Source organism: Panthera onca, chromosome B1, assembly GCF_046562875.1.
Source record: "Panthera onca isolate mPanOnc1 chromosome B1, mPanOnc1 haplotype 2, whole genome shotgun sequence".
NCBI lineage: Eukaryota > Metazoa > Chordata > Mammalia > Carnivora > Felidae > Panthera > Panthera onca.
In genome coordinates, this window is record NC_138342.1 from 172242860 (window position 1) to 172265144 (window position 22285).

General features: G+C 43.8%; 1 protein-coding gene across 4 annotated transcripts in view; it reads left to right on the top strand.

Annotated features, from left to right (window-relative positions):
- Positions 1-17805, top strand: part of DOCK5 (dedicator of cytokinesis 5) — a 218451-nt gene extending 200646 nt beyond the window's left edge. For 3 of the 4 annotated variants that reach the window (XM_078445433.2, XM_078445432.2, XM_078445435.2), the window contains 7 exons: positions 2634-2717; positions 3140-3277; positions 5512-5678; positions 13439-13607; positions 14306-14444; positions 15421-15524; positions 16106-17805. In XM_078445433.2, coding sequence (XP_078301559.1) covers positions 2634-2717; positions 3140-3277; positions 5512-5678; positions 13439-13607; positions 14306-14444; positions 15421-15524; positions 16106-16210 — 906 coding nt within the window. In that variant the 3' untranslated portion in view covers positions 16211-17805. Of the gene's footprint in view, positions 1-891; positions 2447-2633; positions 2718-3139; positions 3278-5511; positions 5679-13438; positions 13608-14305; positions 14445-15420; positions 15525-16105 lie in introns of those variants that run through there. The other variant, XM_078445434.2, reaches the window with a different exon arrangement.
- The last annotated feature ends 4480 nt before the right edge of the window (positions 17806-22285 follow it).

Consider the following 22285-nt stretch of genomic DNA (forward strand, 5'->3'; position numbering starts at 1 on the left):
GCGTTTGTATATTTTGAAGCGTAAGAAAAAAGGTAAATTCCTTGATCGCCATGACCCCCACGGCAATTAATTTGGGGACTCTATCATCACCTACCAATACAGGTGACCTATCTTAAAGCAGCCCATTAATCACTGCCGTAATTCATCAGCCCTTTTCTCTCGCAAGGCAGGACTCTTCGAAAAAAACTGAATTTCAGGGCACTCTGCTCCAGCGGTCCTTGACTCAACCAATGTTCTGGGAATCTCAGTGCCTTTTATCTTACATCAAAAAATCGTCTTTAACTTTTGAAGATTCAAATTGCTTCTCTTTGGAGGGTGAAAGTGGATGAAGATTAAAGCCATACTACTTTTTCATTCATTTCTCCCTAACTATGAATCTGGCTACAGCGTGTGTTCTCCAGATGTGCTGTCCTGCTTCCTGTTTGTGATACTCAGCCCGCATATATTTATAGCCCTTGTGGTGTTAGTTTGCTAGGGCCGCTGGGACAAAGGCACAAACAGGGTGACTTAAAACACAGTCCCGGAGCCCAGTAACCTGAAATCCGGCATCAGCAGGGTTGGTGCCTTCTGAGGGCTGTGAGGAAAGATCTGTTCCCTGCCTCTCTCCTAGCTTCTTTTTTTAAAAAAAAATTTAAATGTTTTATTTATTATTTTTGAGAGAGAGTGAGAAGTGGGGCAGGGGCAGAGAGAGAAGGAGACACAGAATCGGAAGCAGGCTCCAGGCTCTGAGCTGTCAGCACATAGCCCAACACGGGGCTCGAACCCATGAACCGTGAGATCATGACCTGAGCCGAAGTTGGACCGACTGAGCCACCCAGGCGCCCCAGCCTCTCTCCTAGCTTCTGAGGGGTTGCTGGCAACCTTTGGCTCCCCTTATCCCTCTTCACACAGCGTTCTCCCAGTGTCCAACCTTCCCCTTTCTATAAGGGCATCAGATACGTGGAATCGATGGTTCGTCCTACTCCACTGTGACTCCACTCTGACACTCCATGGTGACCATAACTACATCTTCAATAATCCTCTTTCTAACTAAGGTCACATTCTGAGGTACCGGGGCTAGGACTTCAACATAGGAATTGGGGCGGGGAGGAAGCCAGTGTTCAACCCGTAACATCTTCACGCAAGGTTGAATTTGAACACGCTCTATGTTCCATACCAAATGGGCTGGTCGCTGATCACTTTTTTTTTTGCTGTTTTTTTTTTTTTTTTAAACTGTATCCTGTAGTTTCAGGAGCTCTTGAGTCTACCTACAGGTTGAGGTGACTTCCATAGTATTGGAACAGAAGAGTGAGGGGAACTTTGAGGGTTGGTCTTTGAAAGCACTCTCAGAAATGATGGCTATGGTACAAGGAAAAAAAAAGTTTTCCTGTTTTGACTTTGTTAGAAATGTTCACCACAGGCTTTTTAATTTTTTTTCCTCATTCTGTCTTGTTTTATTTTATTTCTTAGTGTTTTCTTCCTTTATTTATTTGAAAGAGAGAGAGAAAGTGCGAGCAGGGGACGGGCCCAGGGAGAGGGGGACAGAAGTTTCGAAGCAGACTCTGCACTGTGAGTGCAGAGCCAGATGTGGGGCTCTAACCCATGAACCGCAAGATCATGACCTGAGCCCAAGTCAGACGCCTAACCAACCGAGCCACCCAGGCACCCCAATTTTGTCTTTAAAAATGGTCTGTTCTGTAACATCTACGATTATAGTTTGAGTTTGGGTTTTGTTTCACTATTAGAGGGACTTCGCCCTTGGGACCACAAATGTTGATTGGCAGTGTTACATGTGACGTGGTTTTGACGTATAATAAGACGCAACGCAAACTGCATTTAATATTTACGAGACATTTTTGTGTGCATTTAATATTTATGAAACATTGTCCTCAAAAGAGCCTTCTGAATCGATGAGAACTAAGAAGGTGTGGATATTTATCTTCCCTCAGTATAGGGGGGAAAATGTGATACAGCTTATAGCAGCAGGAAAACTATCAGGCATATCCAGCCTGTTAGTTTTTTGCTTTTTCCTTTATAATATCCGTGCACTTAATCCACTGAACAGCCTTCAGATATTGGCATTGGCATTGGTCCTTGGGGCAAGTTCTTTCAATGAATGCCAGTCTGCTGTGCTGCTGATTATTTGGTTTGCGCCCTTGTGTGTGTCTGGTGATTGTTGAGAAGGTGCTTGGATTAGGCATTGCCCAATTTCAGAAAGACCGCAAAAGAGCACATACCTTTAGAACCGTCCACGGTGGCAGAAGGGCTGTCCCAGGTAAGGAAGGAGGATTGCCTTAGTCATTTCTGGTTTGTCAGCTAGAACAAGACATTTGTCCCCCTTCCAGGCTCCCCTCCCCTCCCTCTAGGGTCAGATACACAGATGGGAACGTGTTCTAATTAATACTCTCCATGGGCGCCTGGGTGGCTCAGTCGGTGGAGCGTCCGACTTCGGCTCAGGTCACGATCTCGCGGTCCGTGAGTTCGAGCCCCGCGTCGGGCTCTGGGCTGATGGCTCAGAGCCTGGAGCCTGTTTCAGATTCTGTGTCTCCCTCTCTCTCTGCCCCTCCCCCATTCATGCTCTGTCTCTCTGTCTCAAAAATAAATAAATGTTTAAAAAAAATTTTTTTTAATACTCTCCTGTGCCCCATTTTTAGGCTTTTTTTACAGAGAAGTACTTGCAGGAGCATCCAGAAGACCAGGAGAAGATTGAGCTGCTGAAGCGACTGATAGCATTACAGGTGTGCTCCTAGCGACATGTATGGCCAGACAGCGCTCGCTTGCTCTCTCTCTGTCTCTGTCTCTGTCTCTGTCTCTGTCTCTGTCTCTACATAGTGACCAGTGAGAGAAAATGCAGCCATCCCACCCAGTCTAGCAGTGGCTTATCCATAGATGTGCTCCCTGGCTCGGGAGGGTTTGCCTTTTCTGTCAGCCCTTCCCCAGTCGCGGGCCTGCTTGTATCCTTGTGTATTTCTCTGAGCCCTTGACCCCAGGGTGGCCGGTGCCCAAGCCCTACACTGACACGTAGCTTTCTCATTCGATACGTGCTGTGTCTACGGGTTTACCTGTCCACCTTCACCCCCATCCCTCCCCAGCCTCCCAATCTGAAAAAAATCCCCTTTCCTAAACCGTGTCTCCTTCCTTTCATGCCCCTTCTTCCCAGATGCCCCTGCTGACGGAGGGGATCCGCATCCACGGGGAGAAGCTGACAGAGCAGCTAAAGCCACTGCATGACCGGTTGTCGTCTTGTTTCCGGGAGCTCAAGGAAAAAGTGGAAAAGCTCTACGGCGTTATAACACTGGTAGGCTTTGTCTAAGGAGCACTGGTCTAAGGACTGGTTCCTTTGTCTAAGGAACACTGGTAGGCTTTGACTTTCTCAGCCTCTTTACCGGTTATGATGTTGATCAGGTTTTCAGTTGCCAGATGAGTCCAAATAGCAGAGGTGTGGCAGGAAAACACGGGGGACGGGTCTGGAGAAGACGTGATGTGCTGTTGGTGACCTTCCGAAGTTGACATACTAGATAGGGGTTCTCGGACTTGAGTGACTGTCCGAACCACCTGGAAGGCTTACGAAAACACAAATTGCTGGGCCACATCTCCAGAGCTTCCGATTCAAGAGGTCTAGGGTGGGGTGCCCAAGGGTTTGCATTTCTTTCTTTCTTTCTTTTTTTTTTTTTTTTTAATTTTTTTTTTTTAACGTTTATTTATTATTGAGAGACAGAGAGAGATAGAGCATGAGCAGGGGAGGGGCAGAGGGAGGAGGAGAGACAGAATCCGCAGCAGGCTCCGGGCTCTGAGCTGTCAGCCCAGAGCCAGACGTGGGGCGCTAGACTCACAAACCTCAAGACCATGACCTGCGCCGAAGTCGGACGCTTAACCTACCGAGCCAGCCAGGCACCCCAAGGGTTTGGGTTTCTAACGTGCTCCCAGTGGTGCTGATCCTGCTGGTCTGGGACCATAGTGTCCGGGCCACTCTACTAGCATTTGGGAGCATTGCTGGTCCCAGATGCTGGTTATTACTGTCCCGTTTAGCCCAATTCTTAGTGTTTTTCCTAGCCTTTGTTCCTTTTTTATTTTGACGAAAAGTTGACATTGTTCGCACCCCTGAAGGGGAGAAAGAATCGTGAAGTTCATTTTGCAATGCAGATAGTGATTTCGTCATTTGTTCCGACAGTTCTGACACATCTCTCCCCACAGTGTTTTTGTGCCCGAGAAGTTGGGTGGATTGATGCGCACGCTCAATAAGCTTTTCTCTCTGGGGCACGTGGCTGATTCATTCGGGAGTGTGCGACTCTTGGTCTTGGGATCATGAGTTCAAGCCCCACACTGGGCATAAAGATTACTTAATAAAAAAATAAATAATACCTAATTTTTCTCTGCAACAATCGATTGCATGCCTGGATCCAGCTTCATTTTTTCTGCTCTTTTTAATGAGAGTTCGTTTACCTTGCTCTCTTTAACTGTCTTACTCTTGAACTCCCGATTTTCCGATTCTCTTCCCTTGAATCAAAGCTCTGCATTTCTTTCTGTGTAGTCCTGTCTGCCATTCCCACACCTCCACCGCCGCTACCTTTTTTCTCCTGAGCGTCTTTGTAATCGTTGCTTTCAGTCATCCAGGGGTTCGGTTGTGCCTAACTTCCTAGCCTACCACCACTTAAGAGCTTTCTTCTCGGAACATTTGTCTTTTATGTAAGTTCCAAGGGGAAGGATGTGACTTACACCTATTTAAGTCGTTTTTATTAGATCCAGGCCAATATTGGCATGCAAATTTGATACGGTGGCCAATTGGGGCGATCAGTCCTACTGAAGACATCTCTTAATGATAGTAAATTGATGCTCCTTTACTTAAGAAAGATTCACCATTTTTTTTCCTCATTCTGTCATAAGCGTCAGGTCTACAGTATCATCTGAAAGTTTCTATTAGGCCAGTATTTTACCTTTTTAGCAGCTGAAAGAAGATAAACTGGAGGAACCGGAGAAGCAGACAGAGGGTTTTGCTATTCTTGGGGGGGGGTAATGAACAGCTCGGTTTTTCTTCTCACATGGCTGACAATAAATTATGGGGAATTCTCCTCTAAGTCTTAGAAACAGGGTAGATTTAACCTAATTGTGCTCATAATTAAGAATATAAGTATTTGCAGGGTGCCCGGTGGCTCCGTCGGTTAAGCATCCAACTCTGGATTTCCGCACAGGTCATGATCTCGTGTTTTGTGAGTTCGAGCCCCGTGCCTGCTTCTGCACTGACAGCATGGAGCCTGCTTCGGATCCTCTCCCTCCCTCTCATTCTCTGCCCCTCCCCTGATCAGCGCTCATTCCGTCCCCCGCCCCCCACCAGCCCCTGTCTCTATCTCTCTCTCTCTCAATAAATAAACTTAAAAAAAATAGAATATAAGTATTTGCAGTATTTAACAGTTGAGGCAGCAGTGGGTGCCAGCCGATACAAATGGCACTTGTCACAAACAGATGGGGAGCTGCACCAGTTCCTATGGGCTGAATTCCAGGTCTGCTAACCACAAGATGTTCTGCGTTCCCCAGCCACCCAACTTGACTGAGCGGAAACAAAGCCGCACAGGATCCATTGTACTACCCTACATCATGTCGTCTACGCTGCGGAGATTGTCCATCACCTCGGTGACTTCCTCTGTGATTTCCACCTCTTCTAACTCATCCGATAATGCTCCTTCCAGACCGGGATCTGATGGGTAAGAGTTTGATTTTTAATTGCCAGGGGAGGCGAGGGGGGATTATCTCCTTACTAACCTTTGCCTTTTGTCACCAAAGGGAGACTTGGTCAATGTAGATGCGTCATCCTTATGAGGGAAATAATCTGGAGTATGCGGTTAGAATCCTGTATACCATTCCTGTCGCCTTCCTCATGAGGAAGATCATTATTTACATACTTTCCATATTATTTACATAACGATAATAGTTAAGAAAGAAAGGGATGATCATCACCTATAATCCTATCACATCCTATCAGCCACCCTATCACATTCTGAATTATTTTTTGTTCATATTAACTTATAGTCATTGTTTGAGTGTCTTTCCACCTGAATCCGTTTTCAAAAGTCATCTTAAAATTTACATTTATGTTATACATCGGCAATATAATGACATGGTACGAAACTCCAAGGCACTAGAGGGATATGTCGGGAGGCATCACCCATCAGTCCTTAACTCCTGTCCTACCAGTACCGCTCTCCTGAGGCAAGTGGTGTTGGCCTGCAGGACCCTGGTGCCTTTCCAAGCTCTTTGGACACACACGAGCAATACCTAAATATGTGTTCTTCCCTGCACTTTCTGCTTATATTCAATGGAAACATAGAATTCTTTCTTTACCTTGCTCTTTTCACTTACTGTGTCTTGAAAATCCTTCTGTTTCAGAACGTAAAGAGCCTCGTCTTTTCTCTGAGCTGCAGGCATCCCGTGGTATGTCTGCATCAGGATACATTCCACGGGTGTCATGGATGGATGCTTAGTTGACCCCAGTCTTTTACTGTCGCAGCAGTGGGGCAATGACTCACCTTAAAAATAATTTATTTCGCAAATACACAAGTATATCCGTGTGAGAGAAATTCCAGAAGTGAACTCGCTTTGTCGAACATATATAGTTGCAGTTTTCAAAATTATTCCTGAACTGACTTCTGTAGACATAGACCAATTTGCAGGCCCCCCAGCAATATATAAGGGCGCCCCGTCACCCCCACCTGGCCTCCAGATTGTGTATTATCAGGCGTTTTAATTTTTTGCCAGTTTGATAAGTGGAGAGTATTTTCCTGGTATAGGATTTTGGTTTGGTTTTATTTCTCTTGTTTTGCATGAAGCTGAGTTTTTTCATTTTTTAGTAGCTGTATTTTATTTTCTGTGAACTATGGTCAAGTATTTGGGGTACACTTTTCTGTTGTGTTTTCTTTGTTCTGAGAGTTGAAATACATCTTCCAATTTCTCCTGTCTCTTTTGACTTTGTTTCTAATTTCTCATTTAGTTGTGCTGACATTTTTTAATAAAAACAAACAATTAAAAATTTTTTTAATAAAAAAAACAAATTAATGTTTGATTTTATGACTTCTGGGTTGTATATCATAATTAAAGGCCTTCCCCATTCTCAGGCTACAAAAAAATTTTTTTAAGTTTCACTATTCACCACTAAATCTGTGATTCTTTGAAATTTATTCTAGTATAAAGTGTGAGGTATGAAGTTAACTCTTTTTTTGGCTGTACAGCGACCCTTTTCTCCCTATAACATTTTTTCCTCTACTGATTTGAAATGTCAGCCTAATTAAAAAATGAAATTCCTAGATGTTCTTTAGTCTACTTGTAGACTTTTCCCCCCATTTCTTTGATCTCCCTATATGTTTATGAACTAGTACTAGGTAGCTTTAATTACTGTAGATTTAAAAGGCTTTTACTTTTGAATAGTCCTTTTCAGAATCTATCTAGCTAGTTTTACTCATGCTCGCTTTTGGATTAACTTGTCTAGAATCCCATGGCTATTTTTACTGAGATCATGTTAAATTTCTGGACTAACTTTGGGAGGATTGATGGCTTTTGACACTGAGCCTTTCCTGCCAAAATCATGGAAGTGCCCTTCCATACGTTCAAATTTAAAATATTTTATAGGGATGAATTTATAATTGCATTCTTTCTGTTTAAAAATACTATTTAAAAATATTTTACTAATTATATAACTCGCATATATACACGTAGAAATTTTTCAAAGTACTAGGAACTTAAGAGAAAAATGCTTATTATGTCATCACTCAGAAGTAACCACCGTTAACGGTTACCTATGTAAAATTTAAAAAAGCATATGTACATTTGATACAATTGGAAAAGCCTTGTGCATACCATTATGTGACGTGCTGCTTAATTTAATGTACATGATGAGTCTTTAACAACATTATGTATTTTAGAGTTAAATGTAAGTCCAGTTGACTCAACGTTTCATCTTAAATTTGTAATTCTGTATTGTAATAATTATACCACAAAAATACCCTGTCTGAACGGCCCCTCCCTGGAAATCACGTGTTTAATATTTCCTAAATTATCTATCAGTCCTTTTCCACTGACAGATATTGTTACATAGTTGCAGCTATAGCACAGATATAGTTTGGTAAATTGCTTTTTCTCCTTTATTATTTTATTATAAGCATTTTCCATGTTGCTGTGTTATTTTATTATCATCTTCGATGGCTATTAACCATTGCATCCCATGAATGTGTCCTAATTAATCCTCCCCCTACTATAGAATATTTAAGCTGTATCGTTATTTCTAAACAGGTAATCATCAAAGTTCATCATAAATTTAATATGAAAACATTTAGCTTATATCAATATAAAGTGCATTTCGATTATTAAGAATTGTACCAAACACGTGTACTTACAGCTTTCTGGTTATTTAGGATACAGTCTCCTATCACTTCTTGGCCTTTTGGTTAAGATCAAGTGTAGGATGCATTTCTAGAAGTATACATTACCTAGTCAGAGGATGCAATTCATTACAATTCTGATGTCAAACAAGTACCAATATGTAATGTCAGACACAATAGAGTACTAGGTATTTGCACTATTGCTAATCCTTAGCATCACTAAATATTAAATAATCCTTGATTCATTGACTTTGTCTCTTCTATGGTTTTTTTTTTTTTCACGCCGTAAAGAGACACTAACTACTTCGTGGAAAGCATAGAAGTTCTGTTCAGTAAGATTCTTTTCTTAAATAAACTGTCTCATTCAAAAAAGAAAAGGTTTGAAACAGCTGTTGAAAGTCAAAGACCCCAAGATTGCTGATACCCTAGGGCAGTAAACAGAGAACAGGTGGGCGGGGTCCTTTTCTTGCCATGACCCAGTTTTAAGGTGGATTATTGATCTTGCCCAGATTTCCCCAGTGAGTAAGAAGTCACTGTACTGTTGTCTGACACTTATTTAGGATGTGTCTTTAAAGCACCTCCAACTGATCCTCAGCTAATGACCCCGACTCTCCCCATTACCAATGTTATGTCACAGTATTCATTAACACTTTCATGGGGATTATTGGATGTGATGTCTATAAAGAGCCAGTTCTTTGTTGGTAAGAAGGTAGACTGTATCCATCCTGTTTGGCATATGGGAGGCTTAGGCACAGAAAGAGAATGACTTTTGGGAACCCAGCTCGTGTTAAGGGGAAGCCAGAAGATTTACACAGAAGGCCAACTACGTGCTACCTGCTTAGAGCACGAGCCGAGTCGGGGCCCCAGAACGAAATCGTTTAGAAAAAATTTAATCTTTGATATTTCAGAAAAATCACTGAAGTAACCATTATAAGCAAAAAAATAACACAGACCCTGGGGGACCCCACAGTAGTTATTTTATGGTTTAGTGTGGTTCCTAATGAGGCCCTAGTGAAAACTCACATCTTTGACTGTTGGTCTAGTGACCCTCAGCCTTCAGTGTCAGTCTCTCAGGTGAAGTCATAATTGATTCCATAGAATCTGGGGTGGTTGTTTTCTTTCTCCCTGACCAATTACTGTTTAAGGTGATTTTGTTTCTTTGTTTGATTTGGCTTAGTCGGTTTTAAGAATAATTAGAATCCTGGGGTGCCTGGCTGGCTCAGTCCAAGAGCGTACAACTCTTGATCTCGGTGTCATGAGTTTGAGCCCCATGGGGGTAGAGATTACTTTAAAAAAATAAAATAAAATCTTTAAAAGAAAAATGAACAGTAAGAGTATTTTTTGGAATTTAGTTCTATGATATTTATTTAGTACAGATTCAAGATAAGTAATAATGAGTGGCTTCCCCTTAAATATATGAGCAGTTGAAACAATACCAAAAAATTACAAACCCATGTATGCTGTCTTAAAAAAATAATAATAATAGAAAAGGAGAGAATAATTTGAAATCAGAAAAAGAAACTGCAGTCAACAGGCATTTCCCAGTGACTCCTTACTCAGACTTCCCTGGAACTTTCTTATCCTTTACATTCACAGAGCAAGGCAAACATACTTTGCAGAAAGGTGGACTACATATATCAAAATTTTTAAATGAGGGGCACCTGGGTGACTTAGTTGAGCTTCCGACTCTTGATTTCGACTCAGGTCATGATCCCAGGGTCATGGGATTGAGCCCCATGTTGACCTACTTGGGATTCATTCTCTCTCTGTCTCTCTCCCTCCCTCCCTCCCTCTCTCCCTCTCTCTCTCTCTCTCTCTCTCTCTCTCTCTCTCTCTTGCGTGCGCGCTTTCTCTCTCACCCTCTGCCCCTCCCCGCCCTTTGCACACTCTCTCTCTCTAAAAAAAAATAAAATAAAATTCTTATTAAAAATTTTTAAATGATTTAAGAAGCATATCAACCAAACAGAGTGAATCCTGTTTGGGATCTTGATTCAAGCAAACCACTAACAAAAATTTATGAGAAATGTAAACAATGGATACTTGATGAAATTAAGGAATTATTTCATTTTGTAGCCCTGATGATGGGAGTGTACTTATGTTATGCAGTAAGTCCTTGCCTGACTGAGGTATATACTAAAATACTTGTAGATGGAATGATACGCCATCTAAGAATCGTTTCCAAATGATCCAGTGAGGGGCTCAGAATGTGACTTAGGTGGGCGTAAGAAACTAGATTGGCCATGAGTTATCATTATTGACACTGAGTGATATATATATGGGAATTTATTATATATTCTCTTCTCTTTTTTATATGTTTGAAATTTTCTGTAATAAAATGTGAACAAGTCTTTGCCCCCTCCAAATACCTTGTCTTAATATTTATATATTTAATAGCTAGTGACACTAACTTTTTAACATTATTTGGGTTTCTGTTTTCATGAAATACCTATTTATATCCTTTGAAAATTTTTAAAAATTGGGGCGCCTGGGTGGCTCCGTCAGTTGAGTGTCCGACTTCGGCTCAGGTCATGATCTCACAGCTTGTGAGTTCGAGCCCCACGTCAGGCTCTGTGTTGACAACTCAGAGCCTGGAGCCTGCTTCGAATTCTGCATCTCCCTCTCTCTCTGCCCTTCCCCCACTCACACTCTGTGTCTTTCTCTCTCAACAATAAAAATAAACAATAAAAAAAATATGAAAAGTTTAAAAAATTGAACTCATATTTTTCTTTTTGGTTTATAGAAGTTTCTTATATATTAAAGATATTTGGCACCTAAAATATGTCCAGCAAATAGTTTTAGTTGACTGATGATGCTTTCTGCCAAATGAAAGCCTTTATTATTATTTTTTTTAATTATTTTATTTTATTTTATTTTATTTATTTATTTATTTTTTGAGACAGAGAGAGACAGAGCATGAACAAGGGAGGGTCAGAGAGAGAGGGAGACACAGAATCTGAAGCAGGCTCCAGGCTCTGAGCTGTCAGCACAGAGCCCGACGCGGGGCTCGAACTCACAGACTGTGAGATCGTGACCTGAGCTGAAGTCAGACGCTTAACCGACTGAGCCACTCAGGCATCCCCATTATTATTTTTTTTAATACTAATAGCTCGTAGCTGTTTCTGTGTTGTCTTATTTCATACCACAGCTTTTGTGTGTGTGTGTTTTATGGACTTTATTTTTTTGGAGCTTTTTTTTTTTTTATGATTTATTTTATTTTTTAGAGTGAGAGACAGTACATAAGTGGGGGAGGGGGAGGGAGGAAATCAGGGGGGGAGAGAGAGAGAGAATCTTAAAGCAGGCTCCACACTTAGCACAGAGCCTAAGGCAGGGCTCCATCCCAGGATCATGAGATCATGACCTGAGCTGAAATCAAGAGTGGGACTCAACCAACTGAGCCACCCAGGCGCCCCTTAGAGCCGTTGTAAATTCACAGCAAGATTAAGAAGAAAGCAGAGACTTCCCAGTAAAGTGTCCTCCCACACTGGCCCAGCCCCCAATATCATCAACATCCCCCACCAGAGTGGTATATTTGTTACCACTGAGGAATGCACACTGACACATCACAATCATCCAAAGTCCATAGTTTACCTTAGAGTTCCCTCTTGGTGTTGTAGTTCTGTGGGTTTGGACAGATGTATCATGTGTAATAACATGCGTTCACCATCGTAATATCAGACAGAATGATGTCACTGCCCTAAAAATCCTCTGTGCTCTGCCTGTTCATCCCTCCAAACTTTCTATTTTTATGGAGCAAAATCTATCAATTTTTAATCAAACCAAGGCTTACTAAATACCCATTCAGAAGCCAGAAGCAATACCCATCATAAAAGGTAAAATATCTTTTTTAACCCTGCTTGTTTTTACATTATCCCATAGTCATTCCCTCTGTCCCTGTCTCCCCCCAGCGCCAACTCCACCATGGGAGAGTAGGTTGCATACGTGCTGTTTTAAGAACAATCATATCGTCTTCCAGAAGTCCAGCCCATACGTTCAGGAAATCTCTCATCGATACAATACTTTAAGCTCTAACCCATATTCCTGTTCTGTCAGTGGTCCCGCTAATGTCTTTTATACTTAGCAACATCTGGTACAGGATCCAATAAGGATCCCATGTTGAATTTTTTTCTTCTTTAATCTGAAGCAGATTAGCCCCTCCTTATCTTGGCTTTCACACCGTTGACATTTTTGAAGATTACGGACGGGCCAGTTATTTTATAGGATTTCCCTTCATTTGGGAGGTTGGGTTTGTCTTATTTTCCCTTGTGCTTAGGGTTCGGGTTATACATTTTTGTATGATGTCGTTTCCTTTTTAGGTATCATATCCAGAAGCACAGTATGTCCCTTTGTCCCCCATTGGTGATGTTAATTGACTGTGTACGTGATGAAGGTTTTGACCATTTTCTTTGCTGTGTACGGTTACTATTTTTCTCCCCTTTGTAGTTAATAAGTAACGTATGGGGAAATATTGTGAGACTGTCCCGTTTCTCGTCAAACTCTTGCTCTCTCTCCGTAGCATTCAATCGGGATTCTTGAATGAATTAGTTGTCACTATGGTTCTTGAAAAATCTGTCACTGTAATAAAACCATTTCAGGAGGACACATATATACTAGGCACTTATTCTAAGCATTTTGCAGTAGCCTCGTGAGGTAGGTACTGTTAATGTCCCCGTTTAACAGATAAGGAAACTGAGGCATGGAAAGATTATCTGCCCAAAATCACTCAAGAAGTAAGTATAGGTAGGATTTCAGCACAGCTGGCTGTCCCTGGGGCATGTGCTATTATCCACTGCAGAGGGCTACTTACTCATCTTTTACTGCATGAATTCTGTCTTTGCTTGTAAATATAATAAGACTTTCTCTTCCTGGGATAAGATGAATATTCAGAGATGTTTTCCTCCTGTACTGTGACGGTTTCATTTCTGTACACGTATTGGGATGTTTAATTGGCAATTCGAAATGCACATTTAGAGCCCGAGAAGGAAGTCACAGGTCAAGGTTAGATTGAGGAGGCATAACCCCTGGTCTTTCTGGAGCACATTTTGACTGTCGGGTGGTCAGTGTTTTGTGATTTTGCCCCTGTGCTTGGCCGATAGGTCAATCCTGGAGCCACTCTTGGAGCGCAGAGCTTCGTCAGGTGCCAGAGTAGAAGATCTCCCCCTCAAAGAGGACACGGAGAACCGGATCAGCAAGTTCAAGAGAAAAGACTGGAGCCTGAGCAAGTCCCAGGTCATCGCAGAGAAAGCATCAGAACCTGATCTGATGGTAAAAAAACAAATGAATGAACGAACAAAAACGGGGGGTGGGGCAAGCAAACAAGCAGCAGAGGTTTGCTAGTGCTTTCTCCCCTAGCCGGGCACATCGCCATTCACGTCACAGCTGGGAGTCACCAGGGGGCAGCCCGGCCGCGCCTCCTCAGGACCCAGCAGCCTGTGGCAACGTCAGATCTTAGACTGGGTGAGGGAAAGCACATATGGAGAATCTGGGCATCTAAATCAGTAGTGGTGCAAGACCTTGTACCCACAATGTAAACATGTGGGTTGATGCTTGGAGTTGTGGTTCTCACCACCATGTTCCATGAGTTGGTCCAAACACAGTCCTTTCTCTTCTCTTAACTTTAAAAAAAAAAGAAAAAAAAAAAAAAGGTGCTTTTTTTCTTCATGAGCCACATCAAGGAAGGCAAGACCAGCCTTCCCTGAGAATCAAGATGGCTCATTTCCAACCTAAATAACATAATCCAACTGTGGTCAAAATCAGGCTCGTGGCTGGCCAGAAAATAAAGCATGATTCAGTGATTCCCTGTGCTTGTCTTTGCCACGGTCACCACATGGCAGGGCGGCAAGCTCAAGAATGGCTCCTGGAATTGTTCCCTCTAACAGGCAAGATTGTTCAGAGCGTTGATGAGCTCGGCCTTTTTTCACCATGAGAATGCTTTGCTCTGTCCCCTCCCCCACCCCCACTAGAGCCCAGCCAGAAAAGCACAAAGGCCAAAGAGTCTCCAGTTGTCGGACAATCGGCTGACGCCATTTCATGGTTCTTCACCTCCTCAGTCAACACCCTTGAGCCCGCCTCCACTCACTCCTAAAGCTACCAGGACCCTAAGTAAGTTTCATATAGAGATAGATAGAGAGATGTAGCTGTATCCTTTATATCTGTTTTAGTAGGAAATAGAGTATGTTTATGGATCTGGGCAATTTTTAGCCAGAACAGCCACTGTTCTGTATATGAGATTATTATAAAGTTGATTCATTCTGTGGTGGGTGGTATAGGACAATCAAGAGTTTGAGAAGAAGTGTTTGGGTTGTTGGGACTCGTTAACCTTCTCTGTATAGTGACCCAGAGGGTCTCACTACTCCTTTTCCGATTGTGAAGGTATAAATGAGATAGAGTCAGATGGGGACCAGACAGGAAGCAAGTAACTTACAAACTATTGGGTCGATATCCCTGTACTTTGTATAGGAAAGGGTCCCCAAAAAGGACAAGAAATAGACCTGTTCTCTATACCATTTACAGTCAGGCCTGGGGAATCAGCAATAACACAGTGCCTGAGAAGAATGACAAGGTATCCTTGGTAAAAAGAATGGAGGAGTAAATCATTGTGCCACATGGGACATAATAGTCAATCAAGAGTTAGAGATAATTAGGTTAAGGTTTCCTGGAGGAAATGGATATTGCACCGTTCAAATGATAAAACTAAGACAGTTCAGTCCAATTTAACCAATACTTACCGACCACTTACTTTGTGACATTTTTTCCTGAGCCCTTGGGAAATATCAGAGAATAGAGCAACACCATAAGTTCTAGAAAATGTCTTTATCTCCAGCGTAATAGTAAAAACCCTGAACAAAAAATGGGATTTTTACTTCAGAACTTCGTGTGAAGCCTTCTGGTGAGTAAACGGTACTACATGTGTCATGTATGGGGCAAGAGATCTTTTCCATTCTGGCCACAGAAACCATAGCCTATGATCTTAGCCATTCGATTGACCAGGTTGAGGTGGTAAAATGGCAAGCAGAGGTTCTATAAGATGCCTTGATGAATTCTTCTCTCTGCCTTCATCTACTTGTAACATTTCTAGGCTCGCCATCTTTGCAGACAGATGGGCTGATGACTACTGGTGTCCCGCCTCCCCCTCCCCCCAAAAGCAAGCCCTATGAGAGCGGCCAGAGGAACTCCACAGAGGTAGGGAACACCGGCCGGCCCTGGGGTCAGAGAACACCACTCGTGGGAATGGAGGGTCGGTTTTCCAAGCTTTTTACTGGGCAGGTTTCCCAGAGATGTGTCACTCTCATCAACTCTTGATTCATTCCTGAAACCATAAAAACAGGGGAGTTTGCAGTGGGAAGTAATGAAACCCAAGTAGACTTTTTCATCAGACTGAAGGCAGAGGTGTTCTCTGTACGTCACTGTGGGCACAGGCGAGTGACCTAAGACGTGAGTTCTGGCTCACATTTGAAGAGTTTCCTCCTTCTGAGTGAACGCAATGACCTCTGATGAGTTTCCTTTGTTCATTCAACAAATATTTATTGAGTACCTACCGTAGATGTGCCAAGAGCCCTAGTGTTGGGGACATAACATTTTGATGAATATCTGATAACTCAGAGAGGACAAGGGAGGATAAATCAGTCTTCTTTCCCTTCTTGCCTGTGTAGACAAACTCAGATCAGTTAGAAGCTAAAGCACAATGTCAGAAAAGTGGCGGAGAAGGCAGGTTAGGAAAAAAGGGAAGACTCATTTGGTTCTTGTTGTGTCTGTTCCCTCAGATTGCTCCCCCACTGCCCATCAGAAGAGAAGCCAAAGTCCCACCCCCACCACCTCCAAAAACTCGGAAATCTGGCTTGCTTTCTTCTGAGCCTGGATCCCAATAAGGATCTTGTCCCCTCTCTCTCTCTGGAACTCCTGAACACCTTGAACACCTGATGCCTGAGAGGTGAAACTGTCCTCACTCCCTGGGGCCCCTTGCCGACCACCTTTCCTGATCCGGGGTCAGGTTCACCAGCTCCGAACTGGTTGGTCTTCGAAAGGCTTCTCTTTGATAGAAGCCTAAGGCCACGCCGCCTCTCCTCCATTCCACGTGGAATTCTAAAATTGGCCGTGTCCTGTGTGTCTCTCAAAAGAGAGATCTCCCTCACCACTATTAAACTCAGCCTCCAGTGCAGAGCCACTGAGGCCTACAGAAGCCTGGATAAGTTCTTCTGGGGTGATGGCGGAGCACCCCAGGAACCTACTCTTTGGAAGGATTTCTTGCGTCGCTTCTGAGAAACTATGCTTGAGACTTCGTTTTCTCACGTGGGCACATCGTGTCCCGAGTGACATTGGAAGAGACCCACCTCAAGTACTTCAGTAGCCGAAATAATCCTATCTTTCTGATGTCTGCTGTGTCTCCTTTGAGGAAAAGAATGTCTTTGTCATGAAGATTGGCTACCTTCACGTGTGGATAGTTATCATTGTTGAAAAAACATGGACTCCACCGTGAGGTCTGAGCTCCTGCAGCACCAACCCCCCGTCCCCGCCACGTGTGGCATGGGAAAGCTGCCCCCACCCCCTCCCAGGAGCCCCTCATGCTCCCGACTAACGGCCCTCGTCACAAGGCAGTAACTCCTTCCCGCTACAGACTCACTTGAAGCTCTTTCTTTTGCACAGTTTCTTGTCCTGTTATCTCCTTTGAGCTCAAATCACGGGACAGAAGGGCCTTAGAAGCCCCAGGTTCAACAGCTTCCCTTCCAGATCCCATTTGGACGGCTCAGCAGCCCCTCTCTGCAACCTGATTTTACCCTGGAGAATACAGTGCAATATCTCCCTTTGATTATTTATTCCTCGTGATTGTGGAATTAATTCGATTACATGCCTATGGTACTAATGTCAGTGCTCCTTTCCGAAGAAGAAAATGGGGTGATTTCGATGGTCAAATATTCCATACACACACACATCAACAACCACACAAGGCTAAAGGCGTTTTGAGCTAGAAGGGCCTTCAGGGTCATACAGACAACCCCCTCGTGTTGTCGAAAAGGAAATTGAGGCTCAACACAGAAAGCCTGACTACACATGCTCACTAATAACCCAGCTTGCTGATTGAGGCTCTCTCCCCAGATAGCGCCTGGATCGAGAAGACGGCCCTGACAAACTCCATGATGATAGCTATCCCTAGTCGGAACAACAGTGGAAATGTCCCAGATATTTCTATCCTACTTGGGTGTTGATGACAAAGTGGAAAACTTGTGGTGGATCCCCGAGGTCAGCCTATAGGGAAACTCACCAGACCCCCTTCCACAACCAGGCCCAATCCCCTTCCCCGCTGCGGTAGAGAGAGGAGAGAGAGATTTCACCCCCGGGATTTGCTTGCCTGCCTCTTGGTGGGCCTGTTTCCCACGCCACCCCTTTGAGGAGAGACATACTAATTCTTCACAGAGTCAGGAACGGATAAACCTTCTGCGACGTGGCCAGCATCACTCAGGCAAACTAGTGTAAGAGTGCATTTAAAAGAGGTGAGGAAAAGGTCGTGCTTCACCCCTACTCAGGAGAGCCTATACGGGAGTCAAATAGAACCTGGGCTTTGGAAGGAAACCATCTCATTTCAGACCATCCCAACTATGTCATCCATTAACTTGGAGACTCCCTCAAAGTGTCTGAAATCCTCTGAGCCTTCGTTTCTTTTACCTGTCGAAACAGGGATAATACCACACAGGTGAGGTTCCCGAGAGGTCGACTCTGTGACGCAGTAGGTGCGAAATGGCCCTTTCTTGTCTCTCCTGGCCCCGAATAAGATCTGGAATTCGCCACCAGCGAACAGCATGTATATTTTTTCCCCCAACGTAATTGGGAACATGAGTGCAAATTAGCTGTGCACATACGGCCCCTTTTGCAAAGATGGCACCTTTTGGAGTAATTATTTATGACCAAAGAAGAAGCGGTAATAACCGGAAAGGATATTAGTGGAAAGAACGCAGGAGAACAAAGAGAAGGAATGGAAAGGTTATACTGGGCTTCTGTGGAGCCCAGAGCAGCTTCTGAGACGTTGCCTTGCAGACTGGCTAGCGGGGACCTGTAGGCCTCACTCACTGTATTTTTCAAGCTGCCTTTAAAAGAGAAAGATGTAAACTGGGTCACAAAAAAATACCAAGCCTCAAGCAGGTCCCTTCAGAGTAGCGCAAGCGAGTTCTGCGGTGTGGTTTTTGATGAGAGGCTGGGGAAATCCGACACACCCAGTGCCCTTTTTCAATAGTCTGGGTCTCTGCTGCCTGAATAGGAAGGATTCTAGGTAATGAAGTGAATCACAGATTACAGGGAACATTGGAAGTTTTATTTCCTTTGGGAAACCATTGGGTCAGAAAAAGTCACGTCGGACAAAAGATCATAAATAATACCTGTCCTACAAAAGAAATGCCGTACGATTACCTTACATATAGGAGAGATGAGGGGCTGGGAATAAAAGGGGGAAGAGCTGGCCTTTATTTTCCTTGATAAGAACTCTGCAGTATTGAACGACATTGGAAGTAGCCCCCCTCCCCCCCAAACCGTCACAACCTTTGTGGATATTAGTTTATGGGGGTTTTTTCAATCCCTTCTTTTGTCTCGGTTCCGGTGACTTGTCTTCCTTTGAGTTTGTTTTTCTCTTTCAAGAATTGAAAACTATTGTTCAACATTTATTAATCTTTCACTGAATGCCCGACGCCATACGAAACCCTCGGGCAGTGGCAGTTCGCTGTGTTCAATGGGGACAGCCTAGTATACAGACTGTGTCGTACTGTGGGGTTGGCAAGACGGTGGGATGAGAGGAAAGCGAAACCTTAAATAAGGCTGCTGGGTCACGGGCCCCTCCCTCCTCTGCCTTCACACCTGGATTCCAGAATTGGTGTCATTTTTTCCCATCAGGGAGACCCATGAAAAATGCCACCACCCCACACATCCCTAAGACAAATGAGATAAAGCAGGATCCGAGGTAGCAGTCTACCTTTGTTAACGTTTTCCAAGCTTCGGGAACCTTCCCCTTCCCCTGGCGCCCAGATTATGGGGTGATTTCTTCCTTTAAAATTGAGACATGGCTTAACGTACGTATGGTCACATGCACAGATCTCAGGGGTACAGATGGATGAAACTTTACATAGGTGTATACCGTGTCACCAGACCACATTCAGCACCCCAGAATGTCCCCTCGTGTCCATGCTGTCCTGCAAAAGGCATCTGGAAGGCCTTTGACATTTGTCCCTTCCTTCCTCTCGCTTCTCGGATACAATGAAAAAAGCAGGGAAACTGCCCCCCATCAACACAAAACAGGACAGAAAAGACCATGTATCTTTCGGCAAGTCAATTTGTAGTCAGTTCCTGGGCCCCAATTTCTTCATGTAAAACAAAGATACTTATTTGAGGCTGCGTGATTTTTAGAATCCTTTCGGCTCTAGCTTTCTTTGATTCTAAGTGAACGAGAAAGAGAGAGAACCTAAAGGAAACGACGTTTCTGTACAACAGCTTTTAGGTCCGTGCACCATTGACCAAGTGGGATTTGAAAATTGGTTGGAAAAGGTAAGTTCCTCTTGGGGTGGGTTGAGAGTGGAACTACCAGTTTTAATCTACAAAAGGAAAAAGATAGTTTTCCTTTTAAGTTGATGATTTCAGGCTGATTCTTACAGTCCAGCCAAAGCCGGTCTCCCACACATGCTGCCTAAACTCCTCTATTAGTCCAGTTTTGTGAGTTGTTCATGCAAACTTTGTCAAAGGCTCTGTTGCCAGGATTTTATAAACTAGTTGGTTTTCAAACACGGCCCGTTAGGGAGATGTGCATTGAAGTAGCAAAATTTTGTTCAGATTTGCTGTTATTTATTTTTTAAATTAAAAACGGAAATGTATTTTGAAGTTTATTGTGTTTAGTTTGTTATTGCCTTTATGTTAAAGAAACAAAATCATTCCTGGGCTTTTCTTTATTGACACCTCCTTCGCGACACATCACACCCAGTCCCTGTGGGCGCCTTTTGTTTAGACTCGTGCTGTGGGGTCATGGAGTCATCTTTGCCTGGAAGCAATAAAACCTGCAGACCATTTGGTTCTCCCCCCTCCATCCATCCCTTTGCCATTGGAGCTGATGGCTTCTGACAACAATTCGTTTATAAGATGGGTTCTGTTTCTTCATTCATTGGCTTGCAGAGTTGAAGGGAAGTAAAAGGAGTAGCTAATATCTTACTTGGGAAGGATAGGACCCAATTCTGAAACTGGATTGAACGTTAGTATCACCTAAGAAGAGGCTGTACCGCAGAGCAATTAAATCAATTTCCAAGAGAGGGGAGTGTGACCCAGGCACCATATTCTTTTAAAAGCTCCCCCTGCTGGGGCGCCTGGGGAGCTCAGTAGGTTAAGGTCCGACTCCTGATTTCAGCTCAGGTCATGATCTCCTGGTTTGTGAGTTCGAGGCCCTCACTGGGCTCTGTGCTGAGAGCACAGCACCTGCTTGCGATTCTCTGTCTCCCTCTTTCCTCCTCCCCTGCTTGTGCTCTGTCTCCCTCTCAAAATAACTAAACTTTAAAAAATAAATCAATAAAATCTCCCCCATGGTATTCCAGCATTAGGTCAAGGCTGAACACCACTACCTTAGAGAAAACAACAACTTGAAAAAAAATCGGTGTCCAAAAATGGATGTTCATTGCTTCGACTCCCTGCTGGTGGTGGGTCACATTGGAGAGAGGGGGCAGCCACACTTCAGTTAGAATAGCCACCCTGGGGGTGCCTGGGTGGCTCAGTCGGTTAAGCGTCCGACTTCAGCTCAGGTCACCATCTCGCAGTCCGTGAGTTCGAGCCCCGCGTCGGGCTCTGAGCTAATGGCTCAGAGCCTGGAGCCTGCTTCCGATTCTGTGTCTCCCTCTCTCTCTGCCCCTCCCCCATTCATGCTCTGCCTCTCTATGTCTCAAAAATAATAAATAAACGTTTTAAAAAAAAAAAAAATAGCCACCCTATTTTATGTCCTGGGCTTATGCCTAAGTTTTTTTTTTCTTTTAAGAAAATGTCTCAGTACTTTTAACCATTTGCCATCTAGTGCATTTTAGAGCAATAACGCTCCACTCTGTACGTAAGCAGCCATGGCATGTTCAATATGCAAATGGTTTGGGCCCCCCAAGACTGAATCACCAAGCCTGGGAAATCTTTTTGGGTGTAGGGTCTCCAGAGAGAAATACTACTTTAGGGGCACCTGGGTGGCTCCGTCAGACGTCTGACTCTTCGTTCCAGCACAGGTCATGATTGCGTGGTTTGTGGGATGGAGCCCCTGCATCGGACTCTGTGCTCACAGCATGGAGAATGTTTGGGATTCTCTCTCTCTCACTCTCTCCCTCTCTCTCTGCCCCTCCCTGCTCCCAGGCTTGCTCTCTCTCTCAAAACAAACAAAAAAATCTTTAGAGCATTGTCCACTGTCAAAATTTATAGGGGTGCCTGGGTGGCTCAGTGGTTGAGCATCCAACTTGAGCTCATGGAGGCCACTGCGGTTTATGAGTTCAAGCCCCAGGTCGGGCTTTGTGCTGACAGCTCAGAGCCTGGAGCCTGCTTTGAATTCTGTGTCTCCCTTTCTCTCTGGCCCTCCCCTGCTCACACTCTGTCTCTCTCTCTCGAAGATAAACACTTTTAAAAAATTATAAATGCCCTTGTCTCATGCGGTGATTGCTGGCTTTTCCCCAGTTATTGTCGGAAGACTAAACCCTTGGCGAAAATGGCTAATCTTCAAGCCGCTCCTTTTGGTAAACACTTAAAGCCGTATCTATTTGAGAACTTCTCTTGTTAAAGAGAGCGTTTGGTATGGTTCCCCACTCTTCATTTGGGAAGGCTTCTTTTGGAAGCAGCATTGATGAGGTCGTGGGTTGTTCAGATCCAGGAAGATGTTCATAAAGAGGTCATCTTTGCTCTCCTCGTCCCTAGGCATTGGGCCATTTGAGAACCAAATACCCAACATGTTCAGGGGAGTC